Below are 19,622 nucleotides of genomic sequence, written 5' to 3' on the forward strand. Positions count from 1 at the left end.
TTTTTTTCTCAGTATTGTCGAGTAATAATTTACTAGCACAGCTCAAATAATTTTTCTGTTTAGTCTCCCATCAAGGAGCTTGCAGGTAGCAAATTCTAGGCCAGCCAGCTCGCCACTTTATTTACGCGTGCATGCATGCATGCTTCTCTATGGCGCAGACTTCACGGCGGCGGGCTACCCGGGCCCTTGGCAGCTGCGCGACAAGTCCAGCGTGCTGCCGCAGTCGATCCGCTACCTGACTCCGGCCGTGGTCTCCGTCATGGGCATGCTGGGCATCACGGCGGCCGTCATGTCGTCCGCCGACTCGTCCATGTTCAGCGCCGCCGCCATGGTCACCAAGAACGTCTACCACGTGCTCATACGGCCGGGCGTGCGTTGCTACAATTCTACACCTCTGCGCCACGTACCCGCTCGTGTCTTTCTTTCAATCAGTCAATCAAACAATCAATCGATCATTCAATCCCTTTATTAGCAACCGTCGTGCATATGGAAGCTGCACTACGCTGCACACGCTAGCACAACGCGAAAGACGAAGCACGTAACTGACACACTAATACAACGCGCAAGACAAAGCACGTAACTGAATCGTCACCGAGTCAAATCAGCGCGTACAGCGCGTCGTAATTGCAGCCTCCGCGATCAACTTCAGAAACATTTTCAGAGCTAATTGCGGAGGCCACGCTCCGCTGTGCTGAGTACGGTGAACGCCACCTAGGTGGCGTTGGTAGTGCTTCTTGATGCCAGCGTCCCTTCGAATGCTGGCATCGAGGCGTCGTAGTGCTGAGACCACCGAAGCGTTCACTGTCGGTGCGCGTTAGTGTCATAATGCAGTACTTCTCTTTTCTGCTCGTAGGCGGCGGCACCGCCCCGAGCAAGAGCGCGGGTACACGGAGGAGTGTTAGATACATAAGGCGCGTCTGTATAGCTCTCTGCAAATGCGTTTGTGGCGCAATGGGTTAAACGCTCGGCGATCTATCGTCGCAAAAGACATTGTCCCGCCGAAAGCAAGACACCAGTTCAATACAGAACTGCGTGTACGTATACATTCGGAACGCAAATTATGCAGATCCAGCGCACGTTAGAATTTACATGAAGCGGTTAATTAAATGGTACACAACGAAACGCGATTATTACAGTCGCGTTTATTTTCATCTTATTCAACGTGAAGTCCCATGCAGCGCTTATGCACTACACCGTACCAAATTAAGCTATGTCAAAATACAAATCCCATAAAAGCAAATGTAAAAAAAAATGATTGATCCCTCTTTCATAGGAATCCGTAGGACACGAAAGTGAAACGTGTTTTCACAGAAGCTGTTGCATGTTTGCTTCATGAACTCACGGACCGTTGCGCCGAACGGCGCACGATTTGCGGAACGGCGACCGTGTTGCATGTTTGCTTGGCGCGCGATGTCCTGTTGGCGAACGGAGTTGAATCCTGCCGTCGGACACTTTTAATAATGTTTGTTTTATTATTTATTACACAGTAATTCGTTGAACATGACGAGTTTCTGAAGTCACGAAGCCGTTTACACTTGGTTTTTAATGCTAAGGCTACACCGCACTGGAGTGTCCGCAGCGCTGTGACTACCGAAGCGCTCCCTGTCGGCGCTCGTTAGTGTCACGATGCAGTACTTCGCTTCACTGCTCCTCGATGGCGGCGCCGGTGCTGACGTTCACCTCAGTTTGGTCCGTTGCCGGAAATCAGTCGTGAAACCCGGGATGAAACACTTTCGTGTTAAAAAAATCGAAGCAGGGCCAAAACAATGTAGCGATTCTTCTCGTTGGATTACCTGACCGCAGTGACTGACAGTAGCTACGGCGTTCTGAGCACGAGGTTGCCGGTTGGGTTGCACGAACGCTGCGGCCGCATTCTGATTGTGAAGAAACGCCAAAACGTTTGTGTATCGTGCATTGGACGCAGGTTAAAGAACACCAATGTACCGCATCTTCGCTCGATTCTATTCCTTAATTTCTTATCATCCACTGCTCACGACCAGGACATTCTAGTGATAACGTATAGGTGGTGGGCTGGTGGTAACCTAATGAAGCGCGAAAAAACAAAACTATAACCTTTTCATTATTTTGACCTACTTTCAACAGTTACCAAAGTCCGCTTTTCTATCTTTATTTTCTGTTATTATACCGGCTCGGCGGTTTAATAGCAGCAGGCTAGCAGCTTTGTAATGACAACATTTCTGATTTTATCGTGTGTCTCATATGCTGGAATCGGATACGAGCTGCAGCTTCTTTTTAAACAAATAACTTGGGTGTCAGTAAACTAGGTTGCGCAATAAAAGTGGAAAGTTACCTATAGCCCGCGCGGAAATGGGGAATCGGCTCCCGCCCATCGAACCGTTTTTTTTTGTTTTTTTTTTGGGGGGGGGGTCGATACAAAAGTTAGTACTCTTTAAAATCCTTTAAAATTTATCCGGGGCTGGACGCAATCGAAACCGCGTAAATCGGATTCCTCAAGTACAGCAGCTCGATGCTTGTGCGCGCTGCACCATGAATGACCGCAGGGTTGGAGGGGACTGATCGCACGCACTGGCGCGCCACGTATCTTGGAGGCCACACCCGTGCATCGCGGTTGTGCCGCTAGATGGCGCTGCGTTTCCAGAAGGAAGCGCGAGGGAGGAGCCCGGCTGCAGTGCAAGCGTCATATATGACGAGTTTCAGCTATTCGCTTACTTGGATAGCCATCGTACTTGGATACTGGATAGCCATTGTAAATGAGTTATGCTCGAATTTTTGACCCACTGTCATCTCCCTTTACCTTATTATTTCTACATTGCGCTTAAAAGCACACTTAATTTCCCGTGTGCTTTCTTTGGCCGCATCGTCTGTTGACTACATGTGGTTGTAGTTACACAATACCGAGCTCCTCGGTTCCCGTTATGCTGTTCGTGCGTCTGCAGTTTGAATTGGCGATCCGTCCAGTCGTGTGAATCCAGCTATAGACATCGCGTGTTCAAGCTTTCCATGCTGACACAGCTTACATAATAAATTTGGAATTTAGTGGCGCAGAAACCGGAACTATTATAATGCGCCAAACGCAATGGCTACATAACCTAGCAAGCGAGTAGAGTATAGTTTGTAGAAGACGGTACGCGCTCACGATGCCTTCTAGCCAACGTTGATCTCGAACCAAGAGTTTCCACGTTGTGCACATACATAGTACACCCAGGGTACCACAACACTTTTCGCCTAGATGGACCCTAGTACAAACCTTCATGCCATAAGGCATCTGGAGCATGTCAGATGCGTTCTAACGCTGCCGTGGGTCAGGCAACGCTTCGCTTACCAAGATCAAGAATGGCATGAAACGGGCACGCGTCAGTTGCCGTTTAGTGTCGTCTCATCTCCATCGAAGTCCAAGCGGCTGGCGTCGGCAGCATGCGTAGGAAGCTGAAACAGCCTCGGCGCCACATGGCCACTGCACAGAGTTCATGCAAGTCGCCTTCTGAACTATGTGGCGTTCCTTCTTTGCGCAGGCGTCCGAGACGGAGGTGGCCGTGATTCTGCGCATCGCGGTCTGCGTGATCGGCGCCTCGGCCACCTACCTGGCGCTGTCGGTGGAGTCGGTGTTCGGGCTGTGGACACTGTGCTCGGACGTGGTGTACGTGCTGCTCTTCCCGCAGTTCGTGTGCATCTTCTACCTCAAGGGCACCAACACCTACGGCTCCATCATTGGTAAGAGACGGTAAAAAACTTTATAGAGGCCTCTGTAAAACTGCATGCGTGGTCCTCCGAGATTGCGCGCAAATCTCAGAAGCCATGCTGCATTTACCGCATATGCCGCCATGACCGTGAGTGGCGCTGGCTAACACTCGTTTCTGCAACAGGACGAAACACACATAGAGTTAATATACTGACTCTAGAGGACAAGCTGCCCATAGGGCCCATGCACTAAAATCGGTCACCGCAAGAGCGCCGCCATTATGATACGCTGACGTTGCCAGCTCCTGAAACGCTTGCTAGACTTGGCGATATAGTAATCAGTTTTAATCTGGCAACCTATAGCTTGTAGTGTGTGTGCAGCCGTGTGCGCGTGGGTGTGTGAGAGCCGTGCAGCTGGCATTTACGCAACCCAAGGATGATCCTGTTAAAATTTCCGGCGGTATGTGGTTTTCAACGGTCACGCACTAGCGAAAATACCGTATAGCTGTTAAGGCTTCCCTGTTTGCTGTCGCAGGTGTCACTTGACGAGCAGTAGGTTAAAAAAATGCTGTACTGTGATGCTTCTCGAACGATTGCGATGAATCACGAGAGCTGTCTACTCGCGTGATGTCCTGAACAAGTCAGACACGTTTACTTACGTGTGAAGGGAAATCCCAGAGCCCTTTGGAGCTTTAGTCTTGCACAAAAAGCACGACGGTGCCATCGCGTCAACCGATGTCGTCGCGCGATCACATGTCAGAGCTAAACTATACCAAACGAAACCACAGAACACCCATAACGAAACTACCACGCATCCGAAAACACAAATAACAAATATCCGAAACCGAAACTCGCGTTATTGAATGAATGAGTACATCGTTAATTGCATAAATTACGTTAACAATCGCTTCTTGTAAGCTTAATATTCACACATCCCCTTCATAAAGCCATCAGGTATTCGTTTTATTGCGATAGCAGTTATATGGACACTTCAACGGGATTTCTGCCGTCGGCGTCGTCGTCGCCGTCGCCGTCAGGTTCCGTATAGATTCCAAGGGCGATAAAATCGTCGCCGCGCGCCGTACGAGTAAGCGCGCGGGGGACGCACGCTATCACGGAGAGCCAACGCCAAGCGGGAAGCCAGCGCCGGAGGGAGCGGGGGGGGGGGGGGGGGGGCACACTTCTACTCTGCCAACAACCGCGCTCATCGCTCGTTCGCACCGTCGCTTATCTCCACACGGCTCTGACCTTTATGCGCCGTGCATTCGCCGCTCAGTTTCCGTTGAAGCGATAGACCGCACGTACCTTCGCCCGTTGCTGGGGCGTATGCGCTTGCTGCCAGCGTTCTGATAGTCGTTGTCTGCAGTCATTCAGTGTGATATATTCATGTTTGTTTGTGCGCGCTCACACCACGCTTGTTCAATCAGTTAGTAATAGTCGGGCCATATTTTCCAACGCACGCTACACATGCAATGCTGCCCGGGTCGGCAGTGCAGCGCTACAGGTATGTATGTCCCTTCGCACGCGCTGCCCACGGGAAGCGCTTCTCATCAACACCACCGTTTCACACGCGCCATCTCGTGGTCATCGAGTCTCTCTTCATGTCGGTCTACTTACGCCGCAGCACACCTGCTTACTTAATCAGCTCATGTTTACTACAATTCATAGTGCTACCAAAGCCGCTCACCTTACTTCGTATGACATTGCTGTGTTGCTATCGCATTCATTGCTTCGCCCTTAGGGCGAAACTGTGACATTTTTTTATTACACAGCATAAGGCGACCTATACTTGTTTTCATCCCTCAAAAATAATTGCGCTGGCCACATTGCCGAGTTACAAGATGGCGTTGACAAGATGGCGGCGCTCTAGCGGTCCCCCTTTTTTGGCCCAGCTTTGCCTCTAGAGTCAGTTATATTAACTCTATGGAAACACATGCCTGCTGCAACAAAACTCCCGAGACAACTCAGCAAATTGTAATGGAATGGCAAAATATTCACCCAGCCAGCACCGTATAGAAGCGCTGCGATTTAAAGCTGATGCTTATCTCAACTACTGACCAGCGGTCGAGATAAGCAAGAGCCATTTAAAATATCAGTGAAAAAAAAAAGAAAGCTCGGAAGAGATGAAGCTGGGGCCAGGCATAGGTAACTGTACTTTAGAGATAGCTGTTTTAATCAAGAGAGAGAATATGAACTAGAGATAAGCAAAATACTAGACCTTAATCGATGCAGTAAAACCTGATGAGCTTAGGCAGGCTAGGTGACTATTTGTCGCCACCCCGTAGATACGGAATGCCTACAGAAATCATCATCATAAGGTGGCTAACACTTGCTAGCTAAACGCCGGTGTATGTCTTTTCTTTCAGCGTCCGTGTAAAGTTGCGCTGTCTTCCCTCGTGCATCTGTACCAACTCGCCCAAATGACGCCTCAATCTTTGCCACTGAGATTGCTATCTTAGTAGAAACGTAGTGAAGAACGCGGAGCCGACGACGGTAAACTTTTACAGTGGTTGGTGGTTTTTGAACGTTCTCTTTAATTACTAGTATCTTCTCCGAACAGGGGCACGATTTAGCTAGACCACATTTCATCAGCATATATACGAGAGCGGTGCGACAAGATCCCATGATGCACAAAGACAGGAGTACGACAGTACCGGAACAGCGATTCCACAAAGCAGCGTTCCCTTAATTGTATAAGTGTGGTACCAATCATTTGGAATGTGCTATCGCCTCGCCGCATCGCTGCTCAGTTCACCGATTGGCCGCACTCGGTCATCTACGCCACTGTTTGCCTCAGGACGAAAATTTCAAAATTTCAAAAACTAAAATAAAAAAGGTAAGAAAGGAATGGCTCCGAGATTCAAAAGCGCTCGCTCACCGCCCCAATCTCAGAGGCCATGGATCGACATCACGGGTCGTTTGTGTCGGCCTCTCGCAGCGTTCGTGCTGGGTGCCATCTCGCGTTGGTTGTGCGGCGAGCCGTCGGTGAGCCTGACGACGTCGGTACGTGCGCCAGTGAACGACCCCCAGCGAGGCCAGCCGTTTCCTTTCCGGCTGGCCTGCATGGTGCTAGGCATGGCCGCGCTCGTCATCGGCTCACTGGTATCCGCCATGGCGTTCGAGAAGCAGTGGCTGCCGCCACACTACGACGTATTCGGCTGCTTCCGCACGCCCCAACCCGGAGAGTGCTCAAGCCGACGCGACGGCAAGCTTTGGACCAGACCAGTACGTATAGCAAGTAACAAGCAATCCAGTTTTACAATTAACGGCCAACTCTTTATGCCGCGTAATAGCTGGTACATTCTTTATTTCTTTCGAACATGGCTGTGCGAATTCTATCAGTCGCAAGTTGTCGATCCTAAAGTACGTCCCTATTGAATGTGTACTCGAACATGGTTCTGCCTCGGTCTTCAGTGAAACTAATACAACGTTTCATATAGCACCGCACAAATTGATGTATATCTAGCTGTGACATCAGTTCCGAAACTTTTGGCGGGGCGCATTGCTGCACATCGGAGATCTCAGAGGCCCGCTCTTGCACTTATGAGTGTGCTGTATGTCACCGCGATCCAAGTCATATACATTTCAGACGGCCGAGCAGAAAGGCGTTTACGCGGCAGATCGTCGTCGTGGTTGCGGTTCGAGGTGAAGTAAATAAAGGGTCGAGGTGAAGTAAAAGCACGGCGAAAGAAACGTGACGTAGCTACCCGATGTACCTTATGTGCTGATAGAAAGGCGTTTACGCGGCAGTTCGTCGTCGTGGTTGCGGTTCGAGGTGAAGTAAATAAAGGGTCGAGGTGAAGTAAAAGCACGGCGAAAGAAACGTGACGTAGCTACCCGATGTACCTTATGTGCTGATAGACATCATTTATGCCGCAGTGCTATTTTTTGAAGCCCAAGTATTTTTATTTTCAAACGCATTCGACCACGTCTTAAGTTCCTATAAAACGAGATCATTGGGGCAACTTCGTGAGATATTAATATTTTATTATTATTATTATTATTATTATTATTATTATTATTATTATTATTATTATTATTATTATTATTATTATTATTATTATTATTATTATTATTATTATTATTATTATTTGCAATGTAATCTCATATTCTTTTCCTATTTTTGTTATTTCTGAAACTTGGCAGTGTGGTGACATTTCGTCTTCAGACTTCTTTCCACCGCACTACAACGTCTTCCGCAGTGACCGGCACTTCAGTGGATCCCAACAAAAAGGTGGTGGCGTACTGATCGCAGTTGACAATTCACTGAGATGTGTACGGCGCATCGATATAGAAAGTGTACGGGAGTCGATATGGCTAGAAGTCAGCCTATCCCGATGTGAAAAATTGGTGATTGGATCGTTCTATGTACAGCCGAATATTTCCCCTGTTTTGTATGATGAGGTCATCTCTTCCATTGAAAGTGTAAAATCCTCCCATAGTAAGCACAAAGTAATTCTTCTTGGTGATCTTAATACAGCAGGTATTGATTGGTACACACTTAGATATTCTCATTATAATTATTACACAGAGAAGAAATGCAGCCTGTTGTTGGACTTTCTGTCCTTCTGTTCCCTTCAGCAGCATAACTTGATCGCCAATTCCTGTGGCAACGTCTTAGATCTTTGCATCTCGAATGCTCAAGTTTTAGATGGCTCTCGTTCCTAAATTTTCCTTGTGCGTATACCGATAAGTTTCATCCGCCACTAAAGATAACTGCCTCTGTGTCAGCACTGAGGCAGAGCTCCTCCAGTGGCGTAAATGAATCCCCACGCTTTGCTTTCAAGCGTGGTGATTATCTTGGTTTATATAATTTCTTGTCCACCGCCGACTGGTCACTGGTTACAGACAAAATCAATGTTAATGACCAAGTAGATCAGTTTACGGAGCTTGTTTTGAGCAGTATGTGCAAATACATTCCCCAGTACAGGCCTAAACGCTCTAGATATCCTCACTGGTTTTCGTCTGAACTCATAATTGCCCTAAAGCATAAAGATCGCAGCACACCGAAAATCTAGAATTCTGCTGCCTAATAAGTGCACAGAAGAATTACGCTTTTTTTCGGGCTCTCTGTAAACGTCTCTATAAGTGGGATCAAGACTCATATATGGCATTCTTGGAAAAGAGCGCCTCCGATCGGCCGGCGGAATTTTGGAAGTATATCCGTAAGCGCTCCAATAAACGTGGAGAGGGTTTTCGATTACTTGACTTTAGAGGGGCAGAAGTCCAAGCAGTCGCGGATTGTTTTGTAGCCCATTTCTCTTCCTTATATAACGATGCAGGTTTCAACGCTGGTGTCAGTCAGCAGTACTCGACGGTTCCTACATCTAGTGCGGTGTTGTTTGATGAAAAGCTTGTCTACGAGTGCCTTAAGCGCTTGAAGCCTTCCCTATCCTGCGGCCCTGGTGGCATCCCCTCCGCAATTCTAAAAGCTTACGGCGGTGTATTTGCTCCAGTATTGACATCTATATTTATTAACTCTTTGACTACTTCCACTTTCCCTCACATGTGGAAAACTGCTCCTGTTCTTCCTGTATTTAAGTCTGGATGTCAATCAGATGTGTCGAATTATCGCCCAATTTCTCTTCTCTGTGCTACGTCCAAGATTTTTGAGCTCGCTCTTCACAACATATTGTCTTTTACTGTGAAGAACTCGCTCATTCCGAATTAGCATGGATTTCTCACCGGCCGCTCCACTATCACAAATCTCGCAAGTTTCATGACACAGATCTCCACGCCGGTACTTCAAGGGGGGCAATTTGACACCATTTAATGTGATCTCAATAAGGCTTTTGATGTAGTCAGCCACTCGCTGCTTTCGATCAAGCTTACGCACTTCGATGTTGATGTTGACTCGTCAGTTGTGAATCTCTTGCGCAGTTATCTTCTTGATAGATCGTGTTATGTTAACGTCAATGCCCAAACGTCTTCTTCTTACATGGCAACTAGCGGCGTCCCTCAAAGGTCAGTATTAGGACCACTCCTTTTTTTAATTTTTATTAATGACGTTCTTTATGTTATTCGAACTCTTCGGGGTCGCTTGTGCTCGATTTGTATTCCGGTGGGTAACCGGCGGCCGCCTGGCTTCGAACCCGCGATATCCCGCAGCCGAGGCAGACACTCGAGGACGAGGCCATGGCTGCGGTGACTTACGGCACTGCAGCTTGCCAATATCGAACACGGCGTCGGATCGTTGGTATAGGGCTAGTGAGGCTTAGCTGCTGCACGGGCGCCCGATGGAACGGTCCCTCGAGCAGAGCCCGCTGACGGCCGCATCGTAAGGGTCCGCGGGCCGTAGGCTGTTGGCGTTCCCGAGCCGAAACTGGTCCTCGTAAATGTCGCTTGAACCACCAGGGCCAGGGTCAGGCCAGTCAGCACTAGGCGCAGGGCCATGATCCGAGGAGTGAGAGTAGCTGACGTGTCACCGCTCCGCGTGGCCGGCGTGCTCGCAACGTGGCCGGCGTTCTCGTATCGTGGCAGGCGTGCTCATACTGTGGCCTGGTGGGCGCCGTGGCCGGTGAGCGCCGTGGCCGGTGAGCGCCGTGGCCGGTGAGCGCCGTGGCTTGGTGAGCGCCGTGGCTTGGTGAGCGCCGTGGCCGTTGCGTCGTGGCCGATCACGTCCGGGTCACCATTGTAGGAATTAACGTGACGGAGCCGTGCCGTCGATCCTACTAAGAAGGCGGCGAGCCGAGCCGAGGCTGCGACGACCAGCGTCTCAAGCTCCTGGAACAACACTGCGCGTGCCGAGCTGCGCTTCGAGCACGCGCTGCGCTTCTTTTTATTGTTTACTTCCTTGTCGCGCCCTGCAGTCTGACCTGTTTTCCTTTTCTAAAGTCGGTGTCTGCAGTCATTCAGGTGCAAGTTTATTTGTGCGCGCTCACACCACGCTTGTTCAATAGTTAGTAATAGTCGGGCCACATTTTCCACCACGCTACACATGAATGCTGCCCGGATCGGCAGTGCAGCGCTACAGGTGTGTGCCTTCGCACGCGCTGCCCACGGGAGTCATGACTCTCACACGCAAGACAGCAAGTATTTCTTTTTCTTATTCTGTAGATTCTGTGCCGTTGTGTAGGGCGAAACTGTCACATTTTTTGTCTCTTCACAACATAGCTTTTACTGAGATCGCTCATTCCGATGATGGATTTCTCACCGGCCGCTCCACTATCACAAATCTCGGTTTCATGACACAGATCTCCACGCCGGTTTCAAGGGGGGCAACACTCGCTGCTTTTGATCAAGCTTACGCACTTCGATGTTGATGTTGACTCGTCAGTTGTGAATCTCTTGCGCAGTTATCTTCTTGATAGATCGTGTTATGTTAACGTCAATGCCCAAACGTCTTCTTCTTACATGGCAACTAGCGGCGTCCCTCAAAGGTCAGTATTAGGACCACTCCTTTTTTTAATTTTATTAATGACGTTCTTTCTGTTATTCGGAACTCTTCTTTCCTTCTATATGCCGATGACATCAATATTTTAAAGAAAATTCACACTGTTGATGACTGTCGCGCCCTGCAGTCTGACCTGTTTTCCTTTTCTAAATGGTGCAAGGATAATAACATTACCTTGAATGCTGCTAAGACCAAAGTCATGACTCTCACACGCAAGACAGCAAGTATTTCTTTTTCTTATTCTGTAGATTCTGTGCCGTTGTGTAAGGTCTGCGAGATCAATGATCTTGGTGTACTTTTTGATGGAACCTTACACTTTTCGTCTCGCACTAAACGTGTTGCAATGCGGGGTATGCGCTCTCTTGGTTCTGTATGCAGACTATCGAGGGAATTCAAGTCTCCTACACCGTTCCGCAAATTGTGCACAACCATCTGTCTTCCTCTACTCGAATATGCGTCGGTCGTCTGGAATGGCTCTTCTAGATCCAACGGTGACATTATAGATAGTGTCCAGAAAAAGTTTCTAAGCATATATAATCACCGCTTTGCAAACCTGGACATTGCACCTATACTAGCACTGTTGGATTGTTGTCATTGCCCTCACTTCGCGACCGACGTAATCGCGCTGACATTCTGTTTCTCTTCAAACTCCTTCACGGTAACCTCACGTGTCCCGAACTTCTCAGCTGTGTCATGTTTCGTATCCCACGCAAGATCACCAGAAAACATAGACCTTTCCATGTTCCTGCCTGTCATCACGAACACTCAACTGTCCACAGGATACAATAACGCTTACTTTCGCGATCTTGATATCTTTCATAACTCCTTGTCATCGTTCTTTTCCGAGCTTTGCCTTGTGTTATAATTTGATGCATTGTTCAAGTGCCCTTTTCCCCCTTTTTCTTTTGTATTTACTTTGCGCTTTGTTGTCCATACTCTTTCCTTTTCACAATTTTTATTTTTGTTCATTTATTTTTTAATGATTCTCCCCTAGGGTGTTTTGTTTTTTGGTTTGTAATGTATGCGTGCGCCAGCACTCAGGCCTTAGTGTTGTTCCTGGGCACGTTAAATAAACATGATTGATTGATTGATTAATTGATTACTTGATTGATTAGTTCTCTATACTGGCTCAGGAACAAATCGACATCAGTTTCCCGGAGGAAACCAGAGTAATTTTCTGTTAGAAGAAATTTTGTCATCGCGGAAGTTTATTTGCAGTCGATATTCCCCACTTGGGTATAATCCGTGAAAATGTTATTACACCAGTGGTTCTTAAATGAAGCGTTTTGCACAGCTGTCCCCGCGAATTTCTTTGAAACCGCTGACGAAGTCCACAGGGTCCGCGAACCATATATAGCTTGCGAAATGTTGGACTATATGTTTGCAAGGGAGGTCTGATGTGCTATATATATATATATATATATATATATATATATATATATATATATATAGAGAGAGAGAGAGAGAGAGAGAGAGAGAGATTAACAGAGCCAAGCACGGCGGACAGACGTAGCTTTATCCCCGGTGCCCCGTACACAAGATTCTCGCGCAGTTGTACATGCGCCGCATCAGGGGACGTCGACCGAGCTGTCCATAAGAATTGCATGCTGTATATGACATACTATGTATGAGAAAATGCGGTAGGCACCAAATACCAAACACCATGCAGGAAGTCACCGAGAACGAACAGAGCGCCAGGGCAGGTGCGGAATCCGGCAGGTCGGAGCTGACCAACAGGAGCGAGCGGTCGCAGATGCCTGCTGGGAGGTCTCGCGGGGCAAGCATTGCAGCGTCCGAGATCTCCAGCAAGAGCTATCGGAGCCAGGGGACGGCGGACTCCAGCAGACGGCGCAAGTCTAGCGGTGCTGCGTCTTCCGCAAAGACGCCTGACACGACCAACAGGGGCGGCCGAGTCAGCAAGCACCGGCAGCGCCACGCCAAGCAGGCAAGCAACGAAACGAATCTGACCATCAAGGACGCGGAGATATCCGGCTCCTCTCGGAGGGGGCGGCGCAGTGACAAGCCCCCGGACAAATAGCGTCTGCGGGGGGAGGCGGACCGAACGAGCGGGCGTGGTTCTTTCCTGGACTATACGCTTCCTCGATGCCAGCGCGGTAGCACAGCCCCATGTCCTGGACTGGCACCATAGTACCAAGGACAGTCGCAACCCTGTCCTGGGACGAAATCTTGCTAAACCGCAGCATGGTAACAGGACCAAGGAAGGCCTCGCTCGCCGTTGAGCTTCGCCGTCGCCCGCTTATATTATGTGTATGCGTGTGTGCTGGGCCGGGGAAGCGGGATAGTAAATGGAGAGCGCGTTCACAAAGAAGACACTGACGATGTGCTCGCCACGAGTGCGACGGACAATAATGATTCCCACCAAGGTCGCACGTGATCGCGCAGATTAAGAATGGGCCGCGTGACAGGAAACCAGGACGGCCAACCATAGGGTTAAATTAGCGGTTAAGTTCGCATATGGGGCTGTGCAAGTTTTTACAGACGAAGGAAAGCAAAGCACTGTGCCTGTCACACACATGGTCAACGTTAATAATTGCATGTTCGTTGAAATGAAAACGTAAACGAAAAGTTCTGTCTTCTGGTCACAACTTAACCTCGACTTAAAGCAGGGTCCCACTTGGGGCCTGCGAGGCATCGGCTCGGTTATCCACACGCTTGCTTTTCAGACAAGGGTAAATCACTTTGCATTGCACGGGAGATACCTCATCCGGCTGTCTGGCTTGGTATATAGTGGAGGTGGTACAACACACAAAAAAAGCAATGTTTATCTGGCCGCTCTTTTATACGCAGGAGTAATAATTACCTGTCACATATATTAGGAATGCATTCACAATCACTGGGCACACATTGTTGCTCAAAACGTATTATCGCAAATTCCGCTATTCTTCCCGGTTATTGTCATTGTGCACACGCTTACCATTATAAACTTACTCCAAGAGGATGTGCGAGAATCCTCAAAAATGGAGTTTAGGGGACCGCCAATTATTCCCCGCTGAAAGTAGCTGCTGGCACACTATTGCTTTTAGGCTTAGGCGTGTAGTTTGCTGCAGTACGTTTGCACCACTTTCCTCCGCACACCAGAAAAGGAGACAGAAGATGAAGCTACACCTTTCATCCATCTGTCCTAACGGATATCTCTGCTGGTGAGTTCTTCAGCAAGAAGCCGCTAATCTGCACATGATGCAGTGCATGCAGATCAGCCGATGAGCAGGTGAGGTGCCTTAACATTTTATTCTTTTGTGGTCTTTGCTGGCGTGCTCCCTCCGCCTCAAGGTTTAACCGGCGAAACAATAAAAAGTTGCAGCATGCCACAAGCCGACGAACGAACTCGTTGGTGCTCGTAGTCTGAGCCATGTGTGAGCGTGTGTAGGGGGTATAGTCCTTGTATTCGCTTACACGTGCTTCGTTATGAAATACGCTCTCCGGAGAAGTTTATCGTTTCTACACTATAAACACGGTGTGCGCTGTTCTATTCCGTGGTGAATAAAATGCGCCTTTGGTTTGGGTATTCGAAAATGTGAAGCCGTGTAAACGAACGCCATAAATTCGCGACCCATTCGCAGCCGAATGATGTGGCCATACGAAAGTGGCGCCAGGAGCGTGACCGGCACCGAGAGAGAGCCACGCAGACGCTTGATAGAGCTTTGTAGTCGGCTCTTCATGTGCACGACAATTTGTGATCATTCACATTTATTTAGAGAGTACTGGAATCTGGAACACTCGACTGGTGACGATGATGATGATAATGACGATGATGAGAACATTTACCATACGGACATAGACTGATACTACAGAGGAAGACGAGAATGACTTATATTATGCATCACTTTGCGACAGCTTGGACCTTCAAGCAATACTGCACAACTTCTGTTTCTTTCCTTTGACTCTTTTATTGTCCCTTAATTATTCATTTTATTTTATTTTATTTTAATGTACCGACCGCTCCTTGGCCAATCCGCCGTTGTATAGTATATACCGTAGTATCGAAATCATCATCATCAGATTATACGGATGTGATGTCCGCATTGAATAAAACAGTTCGCACGTCCTGCTTTCGCAAACTCACTAATTGTTCATTCTGTTTCCGCGACGAAGAAATGGAATGCAAAACTTTATTGAGGTCCCTCGGAACGTTCACTAGCACGTACGTAGCAGCTAATACAATATTCTGTTACTCGCAGCAAAGTCCCATGCTGCGCAGCTTGAGCACGGAGACAGTGGTTTGCACAAGTGGGGGCTTCCCGAGGAATCGCCCAACGAGACGATCGATTTTGAACCACGACCAACTCCCCCAAGCTTCTACCCTAATACGCTACAGAACGATTGTTTTGATTTGTGGAGTTCACGCCTAAAGGTTGTACTCTGGGTTTTGAGTAACATGGTAGTGAAAAGTTCAGCTTTAACTTTAGTCACCTATAGGGTTCCGTAACGAGCACCATGATGTAAGCCCACGGACGTTCTTTTTTTTTTCTTCTCTCTTTAAATCTTAAGTCGTAATGCGGTCGGTTAGCTGTAGAACTCATTAGCTGCGGTTCGCAACTGCTGCCAGAAAACTGCGTAGTTTTCAAAATTTTGCTTCCCCGCACAGCACATGCGGCAAAACACAAGTACTGACTAGCTGGCCGAGTTGGTATACATACAGCGGCAAAACCAGATAAATTTGCTTTCATATTTTAAAGCACCCGCGATAATCCGTTTCTTCAATTCTTCCCGACGGATTCGACTGCATCGCACTTTTTATTTTTCTTGGGTCTTACGTGTCAAAACAACGATCTGGTTATAAGGCACGCCGTAGTGAGGCTCCGGATCAATTTTGACCACATGGGGATCATTAACGTGCCCCCAATGCACGAGACACGGGTGTTCTTGTTTTTCGCCCCCATCGCAGTGCAACCGCTGCGGCCGGGACTCGACCCCGCGACCTCGTTCTTTGCAGCGTAACATCATAGCCCCTTAAGCCACCACGGCGGTTTCGGCTGCTTGACAATTGTGATGTACGTTATCCCTCTGTCCATTATAGAAAAAGTAATTGTCGACTACAACATGGAAACTTCATAAGTGAGAAATAAATTGCCGTGGAGTGTCAATGAAGCAGTGACTACTTCTGTCGAGGGGCCCCGATGCCATCCACTGTCTTGAGTACAGGGCTGAGTGGAGAAACGTTCTATAGAATACGGCCGTTGTCTTCATATAGGAGACCCCAGGAACAAGTGACGGTGGTGCAAAGGCCTTTCCTGCCCGAAGACTCCGGATAAAAGACTATCTCCACCCGAAAAAGATTGCGGGGAAGGTGTAGCAGACACGTGGCGGAAATCGGGGCACTTGGGTGCCGCCGGATGAGGGATTTTCGGGCATTGAGGACCGAGCGGGGGTCATAGATAAGGGAGGCGTTGCAATTTCCGAGAAAGAGTGAGCATTCAAATCAAATCGGAATAAGTTTTTTTTTTTTATTTCTTGAAATATAAGGGGAGGGCAGTCGGAGAAGTCTGCATCAAACAGCACAACTGAAAAAAAAAAAAAAAAGATCGGCGGACAAACAATCAAAAGAATGTTTAAAAGAAAGAGAGAAACATTTTCATAAATTCGTAGCACCATATACGTATTGTCACATAACGTTTAAAAAAAAACTTCCAGTTACGGGCATATTCAGTTTCATAATATCAAAAAAGAAAAACGTGCATACAAAACTTATTACACGTTGGTGAAGCAAAGGGAACGAGAGAAGATAATATATGAAAATCAGGCAGAGAAGTTAACCAGATTAACTGTCCGGTAGGCGACTCTGCACTGGATGAAATGGAAAGGGTAAAAGACATGACTAAAGAAGAGAAGTCGCTGGGGTAGCAACGATCTATAAAAGAGCCAATGAATAAGCAAATAAACTTTGAACTAAAAGTGTAAGAAACATGTCGTACCACACTTTTGGTCAATCGACTGACTATCAAACCTATTTAATAATTCTAATATATTTGATGCCGGTAAACATTGTTTATTTCAATAACTAGGACACTGAACGTAGCCGGGCCTGACGGCCCTATCATTATGGCCTCCGAGAACTGCGTTCCGCATTGTCACTGTTGTGGTCATGACCATTGTTTTGGCCGACCTTTCGTTCGTTGGTTCCTCTCCACTTACGGCTAGTCCATGTAATATATTGTTGCCGAATCACTGTTAAATATATTAAAATGAATTAGCAAATGCGCTCACCATGAGTGTCCCATGGATGATCCTGTAGTTACCGCTTTGCCCGTTGCGACTTACCTCTCCTCGGACGGACAAAGAAAATTATGTCTAAATCAGGGTTCCACGAAGTACGCAGTATTGTCGTATTTGGCTTCCAGCTTCTGATTTGTAGCACAGCAGGCACAACAACACGGACACGGAAGACGCACATGAGACAACACACAGCGCTAACTTCCAGCAACAGAACCAACAGATTGCCCATCAAGCCCATGTAGCTACCCTCATTGATTTGCAGCGTCTTCACTGTCCTGATAGAATTATCTATGATGGCGTCATGATCACGTAAATATAAAGTTGTACTTACAAGATTACGATGCCGCATCCCATGGTTAAATTAATGTTTATTTACACGAGCAGTCTCTTCTCTCACTTTTGTTACGAAATTGAGCCTGTTGATCACTTCTTTTTGTTCTCGCATCGATGCCCGGTAATAAAAGAAACGGCTCCTCGAAGGTTCGTTTTGCCAGCTTAGACTTATCGTCACTTTACCAAATATTCTTTCACTCGAAGCCTCGGCTCTAAACTTCAGCCACAGCGCTGCTTGCCTTGTCATGTGCGATTTTCCTTTGCAACGCAAAAGTGCTGTGGTATAAATAAAATTAAATTATAAGGTTGTTTTACGTGCTAAAACCACGATATGATTATGAGGCACGCCGCAACGGGAGACTCCGGAATAATTTGGACCCCCTGGGGTTCTTTAACGTGCCCCTAAATCTAAGTACACGGCTGTTTCCGCGTTTCGCCCCCATCGAAAAGGGCCCGCCGTGGCCGGGATTCGATCCCGCTAAGCCACTAAGCCACTAAGCAAGCCACTAAGCAACCACGGGTAATTTTACATTAACTCTGTTTCTTTGAAATTTCCATTTATAGCACTGCACGCGCAATGCAGAGGATGCGGGTTCGACTCCCACCTGCGGCAAGTTTTTCACTTCGAATGATTATGACTTACAAAAGATTTTGCACCTCGGATTCCCTTATTTATTTCGCAAGATGCAAATACTCTGTTCATTTTTATTATCGTTTCTACTTTTTTTTGAACAGCGAAGCTGTTCAACCTGGGCGTTTGCCGTCAGGTGTAACAGGGCCGATCCTCATGGTAGTGTAGAAAGGGTCCTAGCGGAATGGCACATACCCTTCTGAACTAGCGAAGCTGTTTAAGCTCGAGGATGGTTCGTCGCGTGTACGCCCCAAAGCCTCTGCTTGGCGATGACGTCACCATGCGTCGCCTAGCAACGCTTCGCCCCATCTGCGCCGACCGCGCCGAGCCTCGCCACCATAGAGTTTCTCACTATATTACCTAGATGGAAATCTGGCGCTGCTGCGCTGTGGTATGCTTGGGAATGCCGGTATATTGTGACTTCGGATTGGCATCGTTCTTGGACATCCAGAACGCCTTGAAGACGCGCCTCGCTAGCATGATTAATTTCCTGCTGAACCAGCACGTAAAAAGCTATTGTAGCTTCATTATTACACAAAAACATGTTTTGTTTAATTTTGAGGACGTATAATGGGATACACAAATATATGAAGCGCAAAAAATATCAGCTGGCCGCCAAAGTTGGAAGACAGACGACAAGATACTCGCTCGCTTTACAACAACTTGTCGCCTATTCTTGCTTTTCTTCGGTTGATTCTGTATGGAAGGTGAGTAAACTTTATTGAGAGATGTAATATGGGTGAATGAAAGCCGTTTATGTAGATTTTAAGAACGCAGTATTTGTGTAGCCATATCCACGTTCTAGACGAAGCCTCTTACAACACCCGCCAACACAAGCCTCGCAGACACATGTCCCGTCATTGACGGCACAGCGCACAGCGCCCATGACTCGCATAGACGGTGGCGCCAGATTACCCTCTAGGTGTAATAGTGAGAAACTCTATGCTCGCCACAGCTGCGTGAGTCGTGACGTCATTGCGTGCGCGCGCCGCATCGCTTCGCCTTAGCTTTGCCGAGCCATGGTCACCGCGCCGTGCGGAGTGGTTGCCGCGGCTGCGCAGAGGCGGATCTCAGCCGTGACGTCACTGCGCCAACCCACGGGATATATAGCTCCGCGTCGCCGCCGCGGCGACACAAAAGCCCCGCCGTCTCCGCGCCGAGCACATCGCCGCGAACGAAGAAGAGCGTCACTACCGAAGAAGAGGAAGCGCGACGCGAAAGCCGCCGCGTCGCTATACGCGAGAGCGAGTATCGCGCTGCCGACGCGGCGGCGAAACATCGCCGATTCGCAGAAGATCTTGAGTTACGAGCCCGCTAAACCGAGCAAAAGCGTTTGAACTTCTAGAAGCGTCCAGATATTTTAATAACCGA

The 19,622-nt window shown here is 48.1% G+C and overlaps 1 protein-coding gene across 2 annotated transcripts in view; it reads left to right on the top strand.

The window, feature by feature from the left end:
* LOC119444170 (high-affinity choline transporter 1-like) overlaps positions 1–13,625 on the top strand; it is a 78,390-nt gene extending 64,765 nt beyond the window's left edge. Inside the window, exons 2-5 of one of the 2 annotated variants that reach the window (XM_049664184.1) lie at positions 159–370; positions 3,495–3,693; positions 6,599–6,885; positions 12,723–13,625. In XM_049664184.1, the coding sequence (XP_049520141.1) occupies positions 159–370; positions 3,495–3,693; positions 6,599–6,885; positions 12,723–13,091 (1,067 nt within the window). In that variant the 3' untranslated portion in view covers positions 13,092–13,625. The remainder of the gene's footprint in view (positions 1–158; positions 371–3,494; positions 3,694–6,598; positions 6,886–12,722) is intronic. The other variant, XM_049664183.1, reaches the window with a different exon arrangement.
* Positions 13,626–19,622: the final 5,997 nt, after the last annotated feature.

Source organism: Dermacentor silvarum, chromosome 3 (genome assembly GCF_013339745.2).
Source record: "Dermacentor silvarum isolate Dsil-2018 chromosome 3, BIME_Dsil_1.4, whole genome shotgun sequence".
NCBI classification, from domain to species: domain Eukaryota; kingdom Metazoa; phylum Arthropoda; class Arachnida; order Ixodida; family Ixodidae; genus Dermacentor; species Dermacentor silvarum.